Source organism: Phyllostomus hastatus, unplaced genomic scaffold (genome assembly GCF_019186645.2).
Source record: "Phyllostomus hastatus isolate PE091 unplaced genomic scaffold, TTU_PhHast_1.1 phas_scaffold_182, whole genome shotgun sequence".
Lineage (NCBI taxonomy): Eukaryota > Metazoa > Chordata > Mammalia > Chiroptera > Phyllostomidae > Phyllostomus > Phyllostomus hastatus.
In genome coordinates this window covers 21423790-21444545 of record NW_025334013.1, presented here as the reverse complement: position 1 = coordinate 21444545, position 20756 = coordinate 21423790, and the positions used below count along the sequence as shown (strand labels likewise).

At 48.5% G+C, this 20756-nt stretch overlaps 1 protein-coding gene across 2 annotated transcripts in view; it reads left to right on the top strand.

Moving 5' to 3' along the window:
• CSMD2 (CUB and Sushi multiple domains 2) overlaps positions 1 to 20756 on the top strand; it is a 550409-nt gene that overhangs the window by 416454 nt on the left and 113199 nt on the right. For both annotated transcript variants that reach the window (XM_045858971.1, XM_045858969.1), the window contains exons 26-28: positions 7802 to 8004; positions 13281 to 13472; positions 18013 to 18151. In XM_045858971.1, the coding sequence (XP_045714927.1) occupies positions 7802 to 8004; positions 13281 to 13472; positions 18013 to 18151 (534 nt within the window). The remainder of the gene's footprint in view (positions 1 to 7801; positions 8005 to 13280; positions 13473 to 18012; positions 18152 to 20756) is intronic.

Here is a 20756-nt window from a genome sequence, read left to right as displayed (position 1 = left end):
GGGCAAGGTAGTTAACCTCTCTGAACCTCAGTATTCTCATTTATTAAGATGCAAGTGATGCTACCTACAAAATAAAGATGTTGTGAGGATTAAATGGGATAATGTGTAAGTGCCTTGTACATGGTGCTCGTATCAGCGAATGTTTTCTTCCATTTCTCCTTAGTTTCCACCGTCTTTCTCTTCACAACCTCCCGTCAGACTGGTCCTCCTGGGATATCATTCATTCATTCACTCACTCATTTTTTTTTCAATTATTCACCCCTAGGGACTTGAGTCCATCTCTACCTGGAAGAAGATAAAACCCAAAATCTTCTAACTAAGTCTGAGCTCCTCATCATCTTCCCTCTCTCAGTCAGCTCTGTTCCCCATGACATCCTAACCCACCTGGATTTCGGTGTGGGGGTCGCCTTTATTTCCAGGCATCTTAACCTCCCCTCGGCCTCTGGGTCTTGTCTCATGTTATTCAATCCAAAGAAAACATTCTCCTCCAAGCCACCCAGACTTTAAGCCTCATTTCCTGCTCCCTTCCTGGACCAGTCCCATCCCCATGAAACTCTCTTTTTCTGAGAACAAGCACAGCAGCACCGCACAGCTTCTCGCTTGTTCTGCTCCCAGGGCTGGCTGCCTATCTCAGTGCATCCCAGCGTGAAGGAAGCAGGGGAGGAAGGGGGGATACTGGGACAGCAATGAGTGCTCGTGTTGGCTCTGCCTCCTGGGGAGCTCCTCCTCCCACAGTGGGGCTCAGTCTGCCAGTCTGTTCCCTGGAAGCGCCTTGAGGAACAGCCCATCTGTCTGCACTCCCTCGGAAGCCCCCAGAGGGGACGTTTCCCCCAGGGAAACGAGAGCACAGCCACGGAGAAAACCCACACAGCTTCTGGTGCCGAGGAATCTCCGTCTCTGTCTGTAACAGGGTCTGTCTAGGAAACCCAGGAGTTTCCCTTGAATCCTGTTAGAACTAACAAGACTGAAAATACACACATCACACACATATTCAACAACAATATGTAACAAAATTAAATCCCATTCACAATAAAGCCAAAGCAAAAGAAAAAAAAGAATTTCATAAGAAGTGTAACAAATAAGAAAACCGTAAAACTACCATAATACCTAAACTAAGCCCCAAATAAGTTCAAATATCCATGACGTTCCTAGTTGGGGAAAATAAGCAACACAAAGATATAAATTTTCCCCAATTGATCAATCCATGTGTTCATTTCCAATTAAAATATCAATGGGACATTTTGGAACTTGATAACTGTGAAGTTTGTCTGAAGAGATAAACTTGGGAAATTAGCTAAGAAACTTTGGGGAAAAAATACAAAGGGGAACTTGCCCAAATTGTGAGAATACGAAAACCAAATTCAGCTGGGTTGCTGCATTCATGGTATCACAACCATAACCCAATACAGACAAAAGAGGGGGCCCTGGAGCTGAGAACAGTAAAATCGGCCAAGGCGACATTTCAAACCAGTGGGAGAACCTGGATTATTCCATTATGAGGGTCTGCATCCCACAGCTGTTCATGGGCACCACCCAAAATCTCGGGCACATCTAGGCACTGGGGCTACAATAGTGAACAAGACCTGGCCTGGCACTCATGAAAATTATCTCCCCGTTCCAGAGGCGAGTAGCAAGTAAATGAATAAAGGAAGTATAGGCTGTAATAAATGCTAAAGAGGAAGTAAATAGCATTTTGTGGTCAAAATATGGAAGAGGCAACTTTACATATGTGTTGGGACAATTGAGTTTCCATTTGGAAAAATAATGAACCTATAAACCTCCAAAATATAAAACTGTACAAGTTCTGGGAAAATATTAAAGTTTTGCTTTTTAATCATTTGGGGGCGAAGAGAGTTTGCCCAAGCATGATATGACACCCAGTATCCCAAGAGGAAAAGATTAACATGGTTGGTTACATAAAATAAGTAGCTGCTCTGCCAAAATAGATGAAATTTAAAAGGGAAGGATACCAGATACTAGGATAAAATACTAGTAAATGTGCTGTTCAGTGGGAATGTAAATTGATATAATCACTTATGAGAATAATTTAGCTATATTTATCAACCTTTTTAAAGTATATTTTATTGATTATGGTGTTACAGCTGTTACAATTTTTTTCACTTTGCCCCTCTCCACTCAGTACCCTTTTTCCTCCAGCAATTCCCCCCTTAGTTCATGTCCATGGGTCATGCATGTAAGTTCTTTGGCCGCTCCCTTTCTTATACTGTTCCTAACATCCCCCTGTCTACGTTGTGCCTGCCAATTATGTTTCTTGATCCCTGCATCACTTCCTCCTTTCTCCCCCTTCTCCCTGCCAGCTGATATCCCTCCAGATGATCCCCATATCTAAGATTCTGTTCCTGCTCTGGTTGTTTGCTTAGTTTGTTTTTTTGTTTTTGTTTTTATTTTTATTTTGAGATTCAATTGTTGATAGTTGTGAGTTGTTGTCACTTTAATGTTCATAGTTTTGATCTTCTCCTTTTTCTTAAATAAGTCCCTTTAATATTTCATGTAATAATGGCTAGGTGATGATGAACTCCTTTAGCTTTACCTTATCTGGGAAGCACTTTATCTGCCCATCAATTCTAAATGAAAGCTTTGCCATATAGAGTAATCTTGGCTGTAGGTCCTTGCTTTTTATCACTTTAAATACTTCTTGTCAATCCCTTCTTATCTGTAAAGTTTCTTTTCAGAAATCAGCAGACAGTCTTATGGGAACTCATTTGTAGGTAACTATCTGCTTTCCTATTGCTGCTTGTAAGATTCTCTTCTTTATCTTTAACCTTTGGCACTTTAATTATGATGTGTCTTGAAGTGGGCCTCTCTGCATCCATCTTGTTTGGAACTCTCTGTGCTTCCTGGACCTGTATGTCTGTTTCCTTTCCCAACTTAGGAAACTTTTCTTCCATTATTTTTTTCAAATAGATTTCCAATTTCTTGATCTTTCTCTTATCCTTTGGCACCCCTATGATGTGAATATTGGACCTCTTGAAGTTGTCCCAGAAGCTACTTATACTACCCTCATTTTTTTATCTTTTTTCTTTTTGTTGTTCTGATTGGTTGGTTTTTGCTTCTTTATGTTACAAATCATTGATTGGATTCTCGGCTTCATCTACTCTACCGTTATTTCCCTGTAAATTGTTCTTTATTTCAAGTGGTGAACCCTTTGTTTCTGACTGGATCTTTTTTATGCTGCTGAAGTCCTCAAGTCCCTTGAGCATCCCTATAATCAGTGTTTTGAACTCTGCATCTGATTGATTGCTATCACCATTTCATTTAGCTCTTTTTCTGGAATTTTGATCTGTTCTTTCATTTGGGCCATGATTCTTTGTCTCCTCATTTTGGCAGCCTCCCTGTGTTTGTTTCTATGAATTGGTAGAGCTGCTTTGACTTGTGTCTTGGTAATGTGGTCTAAAATAGTAAGTGTCCTATAGGGTCCAGTGGCACAGACTCCCCTATCATTCAAGCTGGGTATTTGAGATGTGCCCTTCATGTGGGCTGAATACACCCTCCTCTTGTAGTTGAACATTGGTTGCTGTTGGCAGATCAATGGGAGGGATTTACCCAGGCCAGTCAGTTGCAAGAATTGGCTGTGACCACTGACCACCAGCGTTCACCCTCTGTGGAGGATCACCTGTTCAGGGGTGGGCTGGGGTGCTTGAAGTGGTCTGTAGCTGACCACTTGGGTGTGCAGACTCTGGGGTTTCCTGGGTGGTGCAGGCCAAGGTCAGCCTCTACCTGTGTTTTGCCCAGGGCTGCCCTTCCTGAGCTATAAAGCAATTTTAGAAGGCTGTTACTTGTGCTGGGATTGGAGATTCCCAGGAGAAATCAAGCTGTGAAATTAATCTGGCTGCTGCTAGTGTCAGGCCTGGAGCTCACTGAGGCTAGCTGTTGCTTGTTTGATAGAATTTAGGAAGTTGTGAACTAGGACCCAAGACCAGCCATTCATATGGAAAAGCAGCTTGGGTGGGCCTGTAAGTTGGGTGTGCCAGTGTCCCTGGGGATCTCCAAAGTGGGTTAAACAGTGTTAGTCAGGTTGATGGAGCCTCAAATATGGCACCAGTCTGCAGGCTCTGTGCCTCTGCAGCATGGGGAGGCGGGCTCAGAAAAGGGATAATAGCCTCTGCTCGCCTTGATGCCAGACACTTCCGTTTCTCCCCATTTGCCAGTGGTGCTCTTCAGGCTGCCACCCCAGTGCTGAAGCTCAAAGGGGGGTGAGTCTGAGTAGGTGAGTCCACGTGTGGGTTCTTTAAGAGGAACTACTTAGAGCTCCAGCAGTTTCTTCCACCAACTCAATCCCCATTGGTTTTTGTAGCCAGAAGCTGTGGGAACTTCCTGGCACTGGAACCATGGGCTGGGGGCCTGGTGTGGAGCTGGGCCTGCTCACACCTGAAATATCCCTCCCAAATTTGTATCCCCCACACATGGGTGAGAGACCAGCCTATTCTGCTTCTGCACCCCTCCTGCCAGTCTGAATGGATGTAGTTTCTTTAATTCTGTAGTTGTCAGGCTTCCATCCAACTTGATTTCTGACAATTCTGAGTGATGGTTATTATATATTTTAGTTATAATTTTGATGTGGTTGTGCAAAGAGGCAAGCCATGTCTGCCTACACCATGATCTTGGTCAGAACCAACCTTTTATTTTTTCTAAAGATTTAATGTATTTATTTTTAGAGAGAGAGGAAGGTAGGGAGAAAGAGAGTTAGAGAAACATCAACGTGTAGTTGCCTGTCATGTGGACCCCACTGGGGGCCTGGCCCACAACCCAGCCATGTGCCCTGACTGGGAATTGAACTAGCAACCCTTTGGTTTGCAGCCTGCACTCAATCCACTGAGCCAAACCAGCCAGGACTAGAACCAATCTTTTAAAAATATATACACATCACCCCCCAAAAAAATATTTCTACAAGTCAACTTAAATAGTAACAGAAATCTGCAAAGCAAAACAATAGTGACACACACCAATGTACTTTTCTGTAGAAAAAATAAATGTGCATTTCCATAATATACTATTAAGTGAAGAAAGAAGGTTACTTTAAAAACTATGTAAAAGCCTGGTTCCATGTGCAGGGAAAATGTGTTTGCGCACAGTGAAGAGAAGTCTAGAAGGATGTGCACCAAAACTAATACTAAGTGAAAGCTCTGGAAAAGAGATTAGTTCATGTGAGAGGGACTAAAAATTCAATACATCTGTATATTGTTCGCCTTTTTCTGCCTTGAGCGTGTCTTATTTTTATAATTTAAAAAATATTTTTTAAAGGAGGTTGGAGCCTAGAGTATAAAAAGCACATCAGTGGAAAAACTGGAGAAATCCAAATAAAGTCTGGAGTTGAGTTCAAAGTCATGTACCAAGGTTGGTTTCTTAGCTGTGACAAAAGTACCAGGGAAATATAAGATGTTAACAATAGAAGAAAAGGTGACGGATCTATAGGCATTCTCCATATTATCTTTGCAACCTTTATGTAAGTCTAAAATTATTCTAAAATACAAGCTGATTAGAAGAGAGAGAGCTGCACAGGCTCATAACCAAGGCAGCTTTGGCAGTCAGAACCATTTTGTTCTGGAAGATTTCCGATTCCTGCTGAGCTCTGTGGCCAGTGGGCACCCTGCCCGCAGAGAGCCCTGTCCTGCCTCCTCAGGCTGTTAGGGATTAGCTGGGGCAAGCTGGTGCACAGCCAATATCCCAAGTTCTGCTCTGGGGAAACCAAGAGGTAGGCTCACCCTTGCCCCCACCACAGCTGGGTCAGACTGTGTTTTAGATCAGACAGAGGTTCACAGCTAAATGGAGAGGAAGACGCAGAGCTTTCCCAGATGCCCCCTGCCCTCACGCATGTACAGCCTGTCCCGCTATCAACATCCCCTCCAAAGTGGGACATTTAGTACAGTTGACGAGCCTGCCCTGACACGTCATTGTCACCCGAAGTCCATAGTTTACTTGAGGGTTCGCTCTTGATGTTGTAGATTCTATAGATTTGGGCAAATGTGTAGTAGCATGTATTCACCATTATAGTATCATAAGAGTATTTCCACTCTGTAAAAATCCTTGCTGTTCCACCTATTCACCCCTCCCACTCACTCAGGCCCTGGATCACCCAGGCTGATCTTTTTACTGTCTCCACAGTTTTGCCTTTTCAGAATGCCACATGGTTGGAATGGCGCAGTATGTGGCCTTTCAGAATGCCTCCTTTCACTTGGCAATATGCACTGAAGTGTCCTCTATGTCTTTTCATGGTTTAATAGCTTATTTCTTTTTAGAGCCAAATAATATTCCATTTGGATGTACCACAGTGTATTCATTCATTTACTTACTAGAGGATGTCTTGGTTGTTTCCAAGTTTTGCAATTAGGAATAAAACCTTCTAAATATCTAAGTGCAGGTTTTTGTGTGGACATAGTTTTCAATTCATTTGACTGATACCAAGGAGTGTTATTGCTATGTTGTATGTTAAAAGTATGTTTAGCTTGTAACAAACCGCCAAACCATCTTCCAAAGTGGCGGGTACCATTTCACATTCCCACCAGCACGAACAAGAGCCCTCATCGGAGTTTGGTGTCCATGTTTCCGATTTGGGCTTTTCTGATAAGTGTGTCGTGGTATCTCACTGCTGTTTTAATTGGCATCTCCCTGGTAACATATGATGTGGAGCATCTTTTAATAAGCTTATTTGCTATTTGCATATCTTCTTTGGTGACATGTCTGGTAAAGCTTTTGTCCCATCTTTTTTAATTGGATTGTTTGTTTTCTTATTGTTGAGTTTTGAAGAGTTCTCTTTATATTTTGGATAGCAGCCCCTTATCAGATGTGTCCTTTGCAGATGTTTTCTGCTGATCTTCGGCTTGCCTCTTTATTCCCCTGGCGTTATCGTTTGCAGAGCAGAGATTCTTAATTTTAATGCCTTCCAGCTTATCAGTTGCTTTCTCGTAGATCATGTATTTTGTGTCATATCTACCAAGTCATACCGTACCCAAGGTCATCTAGGTTTTCCCCCTATGTTATCGTCTGGGAGTTTTAGTTACAGGTTCACGTTTAGGTCTGTGATCCGTTTTAGTTCATTGAGGGTGTAAGGTCTGTATCTAAATTCAGTTTTTTGCGTGTTGTTCCAGCACTACTTGTTGAAGAAATTATTTTGGCTCCACGACACTGCCTCTGCTCCTTTGTCAAAGATCAATTGGCTATTTTTCTGCACGTCTATTTCTGTGCTCTCCGTTCTGTCCCAGTGACCTGTGTGTCTGTTATTTCACCCCTACCACACGGCTTGATTACTGTAGCTTTGTAGCAGGTCCTCCCGTCACGAAGTATCGGTCTTCCACCTCTTTTTCCCTTCAACGTTGTGTGGGCAGTTCCGGGTCTTCTGCCTCTCCGTGTACACTTCAGAATCAGCTCGTCAATATCCACAAAACAACTTGCTGGAATTTTGATTTTGTGGTTTTTATCTATATCCTTTATCCCACTAAGACCTTACATTCTCGGCATCTGCCTCACAACCTAGAATGCCGTGGGCAGGGACTCCGGAGTGAGACGGGGGCTGTCGTGTAGAACTGAGGAGACAGGTGGGGTTTGACAATGGCGACGTGAAGCTCCTAGGAACACACGACATGCACCAAACCTACACCCCTCACCCTTGTCCCATTGCTAGTGACTCCGTGGGCACGGCAAGCTGCATGGGAATTACGAGCGTGCTGCCGGACACTGCCTTGTCTTTTCTCCTGCAAGTCTTCAGTGAATGGTCTTCCCTAACCGGAAGCCCTGGACAGAGCAGCTGGGCCCCCTCTGACCACTGCCCCCTCTCTCCGTGCAGGCTGCACTTCCTGGTGTTTGACACGGAGGAGGTCCACGACGTGCTGCGCATCTGGGACGGGCCCGTGGAGAGCGGGGTCCTGCTGAAGGAGCTCAGCGGCCCAGCCCTGCCCAGGGACCTGCACAGCACCTTCAACTCGGTCGTCCTACAGTTCAGCACCGACTTCTTCACCAGCAAGCAGGGCTTTGCCATTCAGTTCTCAGGTCTGTGCCTGCCTTCCTCCAGCCCTTCTCTGTTTGTTCTGCTGCCCGACACCAACCTCCCTTCCTCCGCCCTGGAGCCCCTCCTTCCCCTTCATCTTTCCACTCATGTAATGGTATTTATTGAGCATCTGCTATGTGCCTGGTGCAAGGTTAGCTCTTGGTCAAATATACATGCTGTGCTTACTCAGTGCAGAGAGTGGGGGAGACAGGCAGGTTAATAGACACTCACGTGCAAATTGCTAAGTATCTGGAGGAGAAACATAAGCTCCGATGCTCACCTTGGGGCATCCGGGAAGGGGTTCCAAGAAAGATAACACCCAGGCTCAGACCTGAAGATGAATTACAGGAGAAAAGATGGTGTTTCAATCATGGAGTAGTCAGCTGTGACATGCGGTTGGTCTTGCCACTGAGCTGGGCTTGGGAGCAGGGTGGAGCCCCATGAGATGAAAAGGAGAGAAAGGCATCCTAGGTGTGAAAGCACGTGAACCAGTGCAGAGGCAGGATAGCAGGCTCCAAAGCGAGGCTTGTCCGCTGTGTCCGAAACACAGGAGCACGGAGGGATGCAGAGGAGATGGAGGCACCAGTGGTTTGGGGTGTGGTTTTGGAAGAACTGACCTGACATGTTGTATGTTCTGGTTCTTAGTTTAATAAAGGCCTGGAAGCCAACTGTGAATAATCTACATTCCATTAATTATATACTGCCGTAGCCAGTTATGGAGGAGCATAACAAAGAGCTACCAAAAATGGGCAATGCTCAAACATCAAGTCTCAATATTAGATAATTTATATGATTGGCCCTGCCTCTCCCTGTGATGCATCATCTCATCTCCTCTGAAGTGCCTCTCTCATCACTCATCTCCCGGCACAAGTGACTCTACCTCAGTTGGTGCTTATGTTTATTATACAGCAGCTGTCTTCATTACCATCTCCTTACTCCACTGTCTGTCTGTGCAAGGGGGTTGCCATGGTGATTCTGGAGCGAGTCTGTGTGGCACCTGTGCTGTGGCCTTGCCTCCACGTTCTCACTTGGTTCGTGTACCAGCTAAGGGTGGTCAGATGTATCTCTGGTCCCCACTTGGCTGTAATGGGGTGACAGACCCTGTTCCTAGCTCTTTTATGGTCCATCTTCTCCACAGAGATGAGCGTTTAGCTGTGGGTGGGGCAGATGAGAGTCTCCAGTATCGAGTTCCTTTGTACTCATTAATTTGCCCACTTAACACTAATGCAGGCTTCCAGCCTAGTGAGGAGCAGCTCCTTGCAGGGTTCATTGGGGGTCTTCTTCCTTGAAATCATGGCACCCATTCACCCATGGAGGGAGTCCCTGGGGGCCATTGAACCTGTCTAGGATTAGGGTCCCAGCATGGGACAACAAGGGAGTCACTTTAGAAAAGCATTCCCCAACATCTGTTCCCTGGAGCTCCGGGACTATCAATTGGTCTTGTGGGGAAAAGAAGTTTGCACGGTTGAGTCATGTGGTGGAGGCAGACCTGAGGAGGTTGTCTGTAATTTGGGACCTCTCAGAACTTGGCCGTTTGCTAATGCAGATAAATTCAGAAGGTGCTGGTAAGTCACAATTCCCAAATATATTTGGCCATGGATGACTTTTTTCTGAGTTATCGCAAGTGACTCGCGTGTTCTGAAACAAGCTTTGGAAACTGCTGGAAGGAGCAATAGCAGGATCTCGCAGCAGCCAGGAGGGCAGAATGCTACAGAGACGGCTCGGTGCCCTCTCGGGGTGAAGGGGTGCTATGCATAATTAAACAAGTCATGTATTTTCTCTGACTCTGCCCAAGCCAACGAGCTTGGCTTAAAAAAAAAATAAAGCCCATAACTGTAGAGACAGATTCCCCCGTGGATCTGCATTGTCTGACCTCCACTCCGTCCTCAGCATCACCGCGTGGGACAGAGTCCCGGGTGGGCGCACTGCTGAGCCCTGCCTCCCCACGGCCGCATCGGCTGCATTCTCGTACATTGCCCAGCTCGTGGAAATACTGTTCCTCCTTCAAGGTCATCTCAGAAGCCACTTCTTTCTAGTCTCCCCACTCTGGATAAGTCACTGTAAACTATGGCACTTTCAGCACTTCACTGCTTTTCCTTCAGTGCATTGTCAGTTCCAGACACTGTTGTGTTGGAGCTGCCCACCCCCTGGCCACCCCACAGAAAGCCCTTAGAACAGGGGTGTCGAACTCATTTTCACGGGGGGCCACATCAGCCTCACGGTTGCCTTCAGAGGGCCCAAATAACTTTAGGACTGTGTAAATGTAACTACTCCCTAACTGTTAAGGAGTTGAAATTACACTGGGCCCTACGAAGGGCTGAATGACACCACCCCCCGTGAAAATGAGTTTGAAACCCCTGCTGTAGAGGCTGTGGGGGGCACATCCTGCCAATCAGACTCCTCCAAAGGGAGCGCAGACAGCAGGTGCCCACTAGCTGCTTGCTGAACAGTTGGCACGTGAAGACGTAAACAAATAAATGGATCGTTTTCTCACATTGCAAGGGTTTCCTTGGTAGGGCAAGCCACCCTGGGCAAAGCTACCTAGCCTGGACTCCAGGAAGGCAGTGACAACCTGGGCCAATGTTCTGGGTGTAAGAGGTTCAGGAAAGGTCACCTTCCCTGTTGCTGTCATCGGTTAGCAAATACCAGGACGACCCTAGGGAAGAGAAGATGGCTCGCCCCGTGTTAGCTCTGTAGTGTGTTTGACAGGGGATTTACGGAAATGCCAGGGAGGACTAGTGCCGGCTTGGCTTTATTAAGTAAACATGACTGTGTAACATCTAACATCCTGTCTGGGCCACGTGATCCAGCCTCTCCCTGGGGGCTGTGCCAAGCAGCTCAAATTCAGGAGCAGTAAAGAGAGAGGGAGAACGAAAACAGGTGAGGGGAGCGCTGACAGGGAAGCATAATCTCTGCCATCCATAGAGCAGACACCATGCTGAGCCCTCACCTACACTCCCTCTTATAATGCTCGCAGGAACCTTAAGGTTTGGGCACCATTATTAACCCAAGGTGCAGATGTGGCTCTCAGGCCCAGGATAGCTTCTCATGCGAGGTCATCCAGCCTGGATCAATACCCTGGTGTCTGATTCCCAAAGCCAGGCTCTTAATCATTGCACTCTGTCACTTCCCATACAAATAATCTTTCTGCGTATGGCCAGAACAGTAAGGGTTTTTTCCACCGTCCCCCCACCCCCACTCCCACCCCCGAAAGAATCATTTACATGTGTTCAGTGCACTGGAAAAGTAGAGATGAAAGCCTAGTCTGTTACTACTGAGCACTCCTTGGTGCTGGGTGCTGTTCTAGGCCCTGGGGATACTGTTGGAAACGAGACAGCCAAGGTCCCTGTTTCCATAGAGATGTGTGAGTGATAGACAATAAAGAGGCCAACAAATTTATTAGCAAGATGACTACAAACTGTGCTATAAAATGAACAAAATGGGATGATGTAGTAGAACTGATGGAAGGGGGTTTCAGGATGAGCCCAGGGAAAGGTGACCAGCAAGGCCTGTCTGTGGAGGCGAGGTCGGAGCTGATGCCTGAATGACAAGATGGAGCTGGCATCAGAAAGGTCTACAGCAGGGTCATTCCAGCTGTGCAAGGGCCCTGGGGGCTGTGGGGGCGGGGGCTGAGCCTGCAATGCTGGAAGAAGATTTTACAACTACGGCTGGTGCACTGTGGTAGCAGATCGTCGATGGTATTAATAGTGAAATCTGGATAAAAGTGAAGGATGGTTTTAAAGTCCAAAAGGGGAGGACTTGAGATAGGGTACCATCTTCTAGGAGTCAGCAAGCTTTTTCCATTAAAAAAAGCCAACAGTAGGATCTGTGGGCCACAGGACCAACAGCTCAGCTCTGCCAGAGCCCAGAAGCAGCCACAGACCAGATGGAGACCAGTGAGCAGGCCTGTGCCCCAACAGCGCTGCACTCACAAGATCGGCCACAGAGCCAGATTGGGCTGTGGGGCTAGTTGCTTCCTGTCTCAGGTATTGTTGGGTGTAAGGGATTAGATTCTACAACTCCAGGCTCATCCACACAATCCTAGGCCTTAATAATTAGTGATATGAGGGTGTGCGGTGCCCTAGGCTGGTGCTCCTTGAACTTTTCCACTGAAGTCCCAGTAGCCGAAGAGAGTGAATGCCTACTTCTAGAAGATCTGGGGGGTGTAGGAAGCATAAAATCTCCTTGAGACTTCCAGTTTTTGCTTAAGAACTAATACAAATTTTACAGTCCACTCCATGATAACTTCACTTGTTTGAGTATAAAAGTTGTTTTCCCCAAAGTTTTAAGGAAAAGCCAACCCTCCAAGCAAATGAACGGTGTTGACCCTGTGACCTCCAGAACCTCCCGTCCCTGGGGCCTGCCAACCAGTCTGTGCACGATGACACAGGTGGGGGAGCTGGGGAGGCGCCTGGGGTGGTGACAGCCACCTCAGGAGCCCCTCTCTGGACGTTCCCTCCCGCCACTTCCTTCGGTGCCTCTTCTGACACTCCATTCATCCTCTCGTGCACTCGCTCACGCATTTGTTCCTTCTCTCGCCCGTTCATTTGGCGTATGCTCAGAAAACATCTGCTTTGTACTGCCCTGCGTAGGTAGTAGACGACACACAGCTCCCAAATTTCTGAGTTTCTTGAATTTTTAATCCTTCTCAGTTACATATGCTTCTTTTGAACCTCTACTTCATTGCAAACATCACATTTTTCTTTGGTTCTACTCTGACGAGCCTTTGTTGGTTTGCCATGCAAGAGAGAATAGCTTTCAGCCGACGCCATAATTCCAGGCAACTTCGCAGCCACTGCTCAGCGCTCAGGCAGCCGGCCCCCTACCTCCTCGGCACCCCCTCTGATTGAATTCGGAGTTTAAATTAAATTATCCTGTCACTCCCTTACACTGATCACGTTACCTACATGAGACAAAATTGCAAAGCATATCTGTGTAACAGTCTTGTATCATTAAATCAAACTGAACTCAGTTCTGCAATCACGGCAGTGTGGTCACGCTTGGCTCTGAGCTCACAATGGGGATGACGGTGATGGCGAAGATGCTGGGAGAATGGGTGGCGGTCCCAGCGGTGGTGGAGGGAGTGACAGAAACGGGGGTGAGAACGGAGAGGGTGGCACTGTTGCCACAGCGGACGTCGCTGTCGGGAGGTGATGGAGATCACGGCGGTGGTGCTGCTGATGGCCGTGGTGATGTCAGTGAGGGCGATGCACTGGGAGCCTCGATGTCTGGCTGATGGCAAGGCAATCCCACTTTCTCTTCTGTGTTCTTGTCCCAGTGTCCACAGCAACGTCCTGCAATGACCCCGGGGTCCCACAGAACGGGAGCCGGAGCGGCGACAGTTGGGAAGCTGGCGACTCCACGGTGTTCCAGTGTGACCCTGGCTACGCACTGCAGGGGAGCGCAGAGATCAGCTGTGTGAAGATTGAGAACAGGTTCTTCTGGCAGCCCAGCCCACCCACATGCATCGGTATGAACCCTGCCCTCTGGTCCCAGCACTGGGGGGCTCCAGACACCCCCTCTTTCCACATAAGTGGCAGCTGCATTTTGAGCCTGGCCGGGAGACTTGGAACAGTGAAAAGATGCAGAAAACGCAGTGTGCTTTGTGTGCACATGTGCATGCATGCGAGTATACACACACATGTTCACACAGTCACACTCGACACGCTACTGATTCTTCACTCTCCAAAACGGTCCACAGGTTTCTAAGGCAGGCATGTCTGATCCTTTTCTCCTGGCCCAGGATGAGTAGGTTGGAAGTGGACAGTGGGTCACATCGGGTAGTAGGGTCAGCAGGCTCCACAGTGACCCTCTTCCATTACCCGAAACACTAGAAGGACTCCCACAGGCTTGGTGTATAAAGGAAAGAACCCTGCTCTTCCTCTTCCCAAGGAAACTATGGGTCACCTGGGTTTGGTTCTGTAGATCTACCCTCTAGTCTTAAAAATCTCTCCATGTGACAGATGAAGAACTGGAGGTTCTGAGACATGTCCAAGGTCATGTAGCTTGCGGGGGTTGGGCCAGAATAATCCTGCTCCCTAGCAACTCGAGACTGGTGGGGGGGGGGGGCGGAACTGAAGGGCAAGGAGCACAGGAAAGAAAGAGACATACAAGCCAACATTCCTGGTGTTCACTTCCACTTGGCTCTTTTTCTCAGGCCAGATACTGAATGTATTTCCCGTGTCAGCCATGGGTGTTAGAAGGGACCCAGTAGTCACTGAGTCCTCACTGTGGGCTGGCCACACACTGGACACTTATTTATGCCACCTCATTTCACTGCCCCTGCTGCGCTCATTTTACAGTCGAGGAAACTGCAACGTGGACAGGTTTGGGTGTCTCACCCCGAATCACAGAGCAAGGATGGGACAAAGCCAGAACTGAAACCTGGATCAGCCTGAAGGCAGAGCCTTTCCTTTTCCTCCCGTCCACACGGGCTCCTGCTGGAGATGGGTGCAGGGGACTTCCAGAGACACATGGGCCCCAGCAGGGCCTGCCCGGCCGCGCGCTGCACCTCCTTCCACACAGGCTTCCCCCGCCTCTGCTGGTCGTGAGCTGAGGCCTGGCGTCAAGGGTGGGCCTCAGATCCTGTCCCTCGGCGGTTATTAGGAGTCCCCTGGGTGTGTGTGTCAGGGACATGGTGCCTGGACAGCGGACAGGATGGTGAGATCTGCGTTCCAGAGTCAGCTCAGTTCTCACTTACATGGCATGACGTGTGGGAAGGAGTGTGGACAGTGAAGGACACATCCAGGCTTAGTTCCCAGCTCTGTCACTCACTAGTTCGGTGGCCGTGGGAAAATTGCTTCACCTCTCTGAGCCTCAGTTTCCTCATCTGTAAAGTGATGGTAAATATACTTCCTCATAGCCTTATGGGGTGAGCATGCAACTAACCCCAATCTCAGGAAAATACTCCTTTCTCTCCTTCCCCCCTTCCTTCCTCCGTCCTTCCTTCTTTCCCATTTTCCTTCTTTCGAGCTTTGGGATTCACTTCCCTTCCCTGACCCAGAACTCCTTCTGGTCAAGGGGGTTCTGGGAAGGCTCTAAGAGAAATCAGATGAGCTCTGGGTTCCCTTCCAAATTCAGCACCCTAGACAGCAGCAATTCCGTAGGCTTGCCTCGCAGAAACGCAGGTCCTGAGGCAAGACCATCCCAAGCGGAGAAGGAAGGCTGCCCTGTGTTAAGCTGATGAGCAGCAGATGCGCAGCGAGCAGGGCAAAGAGTTTAATTCAGCTTTCGTGACCCATTCTTCTGCACCCTGAGGCCTGGGGAGTGTTTCTCAGGCAACAACGTGAGTGTCTCTACCTCTTCTCTCAAATAGTCTGGCAATCCCAGTGACAAGCCCATAATTGCCAGCTCTGGCCTGGCTGGCCTTGGCATCCCTTCATTATCGGAAGGAAGCAAAGGAAGAAAACAAGTGTTTACTGAGAGTCATCCCCATGATGGGCCCCAGGCTGGACATTGCAGCTACGTGATCGCAAACAGAACCACCATGTGGCAAGTTGAGAGCTCAGATTCTGGATTGCAGCCACCTGGGTTCTGATCTGGCTTTATCACAATGAGCTGTGTGGCCTTAGACAAACTACTTCCTCTCCCTGTGCCTTGTTTTCCTCCCCTGTGCGATGGGGGAAATGAAAGCACCTGCCTCATAGGGTTAAATAAGATGATACTGTGAAGCTCCTCGATGTATGCCCTGGTTCACGGTAAACACTACACGCGTTAGAAGCCATGATCATCGTCATTCTTTTTTGTATGTTTCATAGGTGAGGAAATGGAGGCTCAGAGAGGTGGGGAAACTTGCCCAAACTCACAGCTACTAAGTAGTATAGTCAAAATTTGAACCCAGGACTGCATACCTTCCAAATCAGTGGCCTTTTTCACAACTCTCACTCCTTAGTACCTGCAGCCTGCCCGCTTCTCAGCCATCTTGGAATGATCAGCTAACGTTGGGAGTTGGCAAGGGAAAAAAAGGCAGTTTCAGGAACCCCCAGGATCACCCCATCCGTGGCTAACGTAAGGGAAGGGACCCCTGAGTTGTGAAGGAAGGCCAGGCCTGGTAGCCCTTCCCCGAATGGAGGCATCATTGTGCCCCCCTGGGAAGACCCCCCAGGGAGCGGGGCAGCCAACATGACAAGGGTTTCCCCCTCTCACTGACTGTGTCGCACTGTGTTTCTGGGCAGGGCCAGTCTCTGCGGGCTGGGCAACACCGTCTCGCGTTGGTGAGGGCAGTGTCACGCTGGTCGTACAGGCCTCTGGTCTGTCCCACTCACCCAACCACCTTCTCTAGGGAAGGCTCAGTGAGAAGAAGCAAGTGAGATGCAGGGCAGCCCTGACTCAGGGAACCAGCCTTGCTCACAGAATCCCTTGTACCCAGGACTGTCCGCTGCTGGCCTGTGGGGAGGGACACTCCTGTCTACTCCCACTGCCATCACTGGTTCTGAGTGGGTAGAGAAGAATGGGGAAATGACAGGCTTTGGAGCCGGACACATGCGGCTTTGGGTCTCAGAGTGATTCTGGGCAAGTGACGTAACCTGTCCGAGCCTCAGTGCCTCCTTTCTAAATCAGGAAGGATAACCCCTACCTCACTGAGTTGCTAGGAGACCGAAAGGAGATAAGGTATCCAAAATGCTGCAGCTCACACGTCTGACATTTAACGGGAGCCCACTTGAGTGTTCCTGGTACTCAAGTCAGTATTTGAGATATATTTTCCACAGGAAAAAAAAAACACACTACTTATGACCACTCAGGTTTTATGTTCAACCATGTCGGGACTTTTATGGCCTGGCTTGAAGACCTACCATTTTTTAAAGAAACCCTGGTGGGGGTTGGTCCAGCCCTGTAAGCACTGCTCTGCTGCACCGTGCGGCCATAAAGCTCAGCTCTGTGACAAGCAAGCGGCTGCTGTTCGCGTCAGCCTTCTAGGATGCGCCCTTGGCTCCTACCCCATGTCCAGTTTTGGATTGTCTGGGCCTCTCGAACGGCTCTCTGTGCTCCTGTGGCCTCACTGTTTTCCTGTTTCACTGCCAGTCGCCGACGGCGCGCTGTGGTTTTCAAACCAAGCTGTATTTATAGTCTTGGCCATCTTTTCCTCCACTTTATCAAACCTTCAAGCTACAGTGCAATAACCCGGCCAATTACTGCAGAACCTGATTCAGGATCTGGGAGCCCTGGGGGGCTCTGGGTGAGCAGCCTGCTGTATCACTGGCCCCCTTCCCTCTCCCCACCAGCTGGGAAGGCCTGTCGTTTCAGGGGAGGGAGACCACCATGGACTAATTGGGTATTCGTAGTGCCTCCTTACTACTAAGGCATCCATGCCCTTAGACAAGGTCTTTGGGAAAATTAGGAGGCTCCTGCAGTCTCCATGCAGACGCCAAGAGCACCAGCAGTGTAGGAGGCCGGCACGCTTGGCTGGTGACCTTGATAATGACTGCCACTCCTCCTGACCTCGACTGCACCAGAACTCTTGGTAAATACCCACAGTGCTCCCCTGGAAAGTGGATGTGAGGGAGTGGGAGGAGACCAGGTTTCCCATGTGTCTGAAAGACACATGATGTCTCCAGGTATTGACTGCTTACAGCACACCAGGTGCTTTAACAGGCATCTCCAAAACCTTTGCAGCCACCCCATGAAGGAAGTATTGTCTCCTTTTGCAGTAGAAGGACACTGAGGTCCAGAGGGGTTAGGTCAGCTCTCTAAGGTCACACAGCCAGGGACTGGCAGAGCCAGAGATTTGAGTTTTGAATAATTCTTTGAGGTGAAATTCACGTAACATAAAATTAGTCATTTTTGGGTGGGCAGTACATTCACAGTGTTGTGCAGCCCCTGCCTCTAGTGCCAAAACACGCCTGTCGCTTCCGGGTAAAACCTCATATCCGCCACACTCCACCCCTTGGCCTCCAGAGCCAGATGTTAACTTAGGCAGGTCAGACTCCATCCTTCCTACCGTGCCTACGAATGCCCGTTCCACTATGACCCACAAAGGGGACAGTCTTACCCTTGTCGTCTTCTCTCCTCAGCCCCCTGCGGGGGAGACCTGACAGGACCATCAGGAGTCATCTTGTCCCCAAATTACCCAGAACCCTACCCACCAGGCAAGGAGTGTGACTGGAAAGTGACCGTCTCACCAGACTACGTCATCGCCCTGGTATTTAACATGTATGTACCTTTCCCCCGGGTGGGAGCCCAAGGGGTCAGAGCAGCTGCGGGTTTCAGACGTGGGTCTCTGGGTGAGTATGCACAGGTCTGCTGGGCGTGGGGTTCTCCACCCATGAGAGGTGCAAGAGTCCCCAAAAGGAGAGATGCTGGCATTTACAGAATGTCTATTATTTTCCCGCTACAGTGCTCCGTGGTTTCACATATATTCTTATTTAATCTTACCGTAATTTATGAGCTAGCTATTATAATTTCTTTTTTTTTTTACCTCTGAAGCTGTTGAGAGTCAGGGGTAGGGCCTTTCTGGATCCCTGTCCTCTGCCCTCCTGCTTTCCCTCCTCTGCTCTCTCTCGGCCCCTCCCCGCACGCTCCCCAGCCCACGAGCAGGCTCTGGTTTTTCTCAGGTGCTGCCCCGCTACCTCCTTTATTTCTTTTAATTTTTTTATTGATTGATTTTTAGAGAGGGAGAGAAACATTGATTTGTTGGCCCACTTATTAGTGTATTCATTGGTTGCTTCTTGTTTGTGCCCCGACCGGGGATAAGCCCGCTACCTTGGTGTATCGGGACCACACTCGAATCAGCTGGGCTACCTGGCCAGGGCAATCCTTTATTTCTTCTAGAGGCAAGCTCTTCTCAGGAATTGTCTCTGCTTCCCCTCCTTCCTCCCCTCTGTTCACTCCAAAACCATTGAAAGCTGGTCTCTGCTTCCACCCATTAACTCCTCTGATAAAAGACTCCGGTGAGCTGGTTGCTAAATAAAGTGGGACTTCCCATGTTTTATCCTCTTGCTCCTCTTGATCACTCCTTGCACCCCTCCTCTGCTTCTTCTCCTTGGGTTTCATGAAGCTCCACTCCACCACTGCCCCCGGCACAGCCTATTCCGGTTCTCCACCTTCTGTGATTGGTTGCTTCCATGCCACACCCCTTTTCCTTGGCCAGACAATCACTCAGGCCTTTTCTCTTCTCATCCACACCTCCTTCCTGGACAAGCTCATCCACTCCCATGGCTTTCCTCTCATAATCCTCAAACTCCCTTCTGCCACCCACCCAGACTCCCTCCTGAGCTGCAGGTTCCTAGCTCCAACTGCTGGGTGTCTCCGTCTGGCGCTGCAGGAGCCTCAGCTGCCACATACCGGCATATTCTCCCCAGACGAGCTCTACTCTGAACACTACGGATTGGCACCACCATCTGCCTTCACTGCTTCTTCTAGGAGTGACCAAGGCGTGGAACTTGTGCTGCCTTAATACTCCTCATACCTTCCCCTCTTGTCCATCCTCCCAGCTACTGTCTTGGTGGAAGCCCTGCTATTTCCCATCCCAATGGCTACCATAGTCTCCTAACCAGCTCCTCAGCCCTGATCTGCCCTTCATGCCAGTCTCTTCTTTAGCTTGCTGGCAGAGTGATCTTGTCACATGAAAAAATGCTGCAGTAACCACTCTATTTTCCATTTCAATGTATGATAATACTTCTCAGCAATCAGGAATCAACTACTGATACGTGCAGTGCGGACGAATCTCAAAAATATCACACTGAACCAAGGAGGACAGACACACAAAAAAAGTACATAATGTATGATTCCACTTATACAAGGTTTTGGGATCGGCAAAACTAATGAATGGTGATTAAAACAAGTCTGTTCGGTGGTGGTTTCTGGGGGTGGGGAAGACTGACTGGGAAGGAGCACCTGGGAGCTTGGGATGGTGGAAGTGTTCTGGATCTTGCTCTGCCTATGTCAAAATTGGTAAAGTATTAACCAATGTCGCCCTGATAAATTCAATATATTACATAAATAAACTGGGAGAGTGATACATTTAAGAGATGATCCTTTCATGGTGTGTAAATTACATTTACTTTAAAAACAAAGAAACAACAAATACATCCTTTATTTTAAAATCCTAAGTGCCTCCTTCTTCCCTGTAAAGTCCAAACTTTTGAGTTTCATTCTAAGAGATCTGGCCGCTACCTACTTCTCCATGTGGTCCCCCCACCGCATTCCAGCCCCACAGGTCCTAATCCCAGAGCTCCAGCCAGACTGGAGCCCTAGCAGTTTCCAAGACACTTCCTTGCCCTCGTGACTTTGCCTCTGCTTTTCCCTTCACAGTGACTCCCTTTCCCTGCTTTGTCCCACTGCTGAGGGTCTTTTTATCTCCCTAGACCCAATACCAGCTTGGCCCCCACAAAAGCTTCATCTTCTCCTGCTCTAGGAACTTTATATTGTGTGACCCCGTACACCTGTACAGACTTGGCTGTGTCATCTTCATGTCCATCATCTCCTTCAGCCCCATCACTGTCTTGAAGAAGGGGTGGTGTCTGACACACCCCATGCCCTGGGCACCTTGCACAGTGCCTGGCATATTGAGGGTACTCAGAAAAGATGCAATGATTGGAGAAAGGCAGTTAGGGAGTGGTGGAGCCATAATTTATGACCGAGACTGGCCCACTGCAAATCCCTTTGCTGGTGGCTTTTAGGAGAGCAGATGGGCAGAAGCTGAGTTATGGGACAAGAAGATCATCCCTCCCAGCAATGATGGGGTGAGCCTGCAGCCAACACCAGTGTGAGAAGGTGCCGTGTGGGAAGGAGGCCAGTGCACATCTGGCTCTGCCCC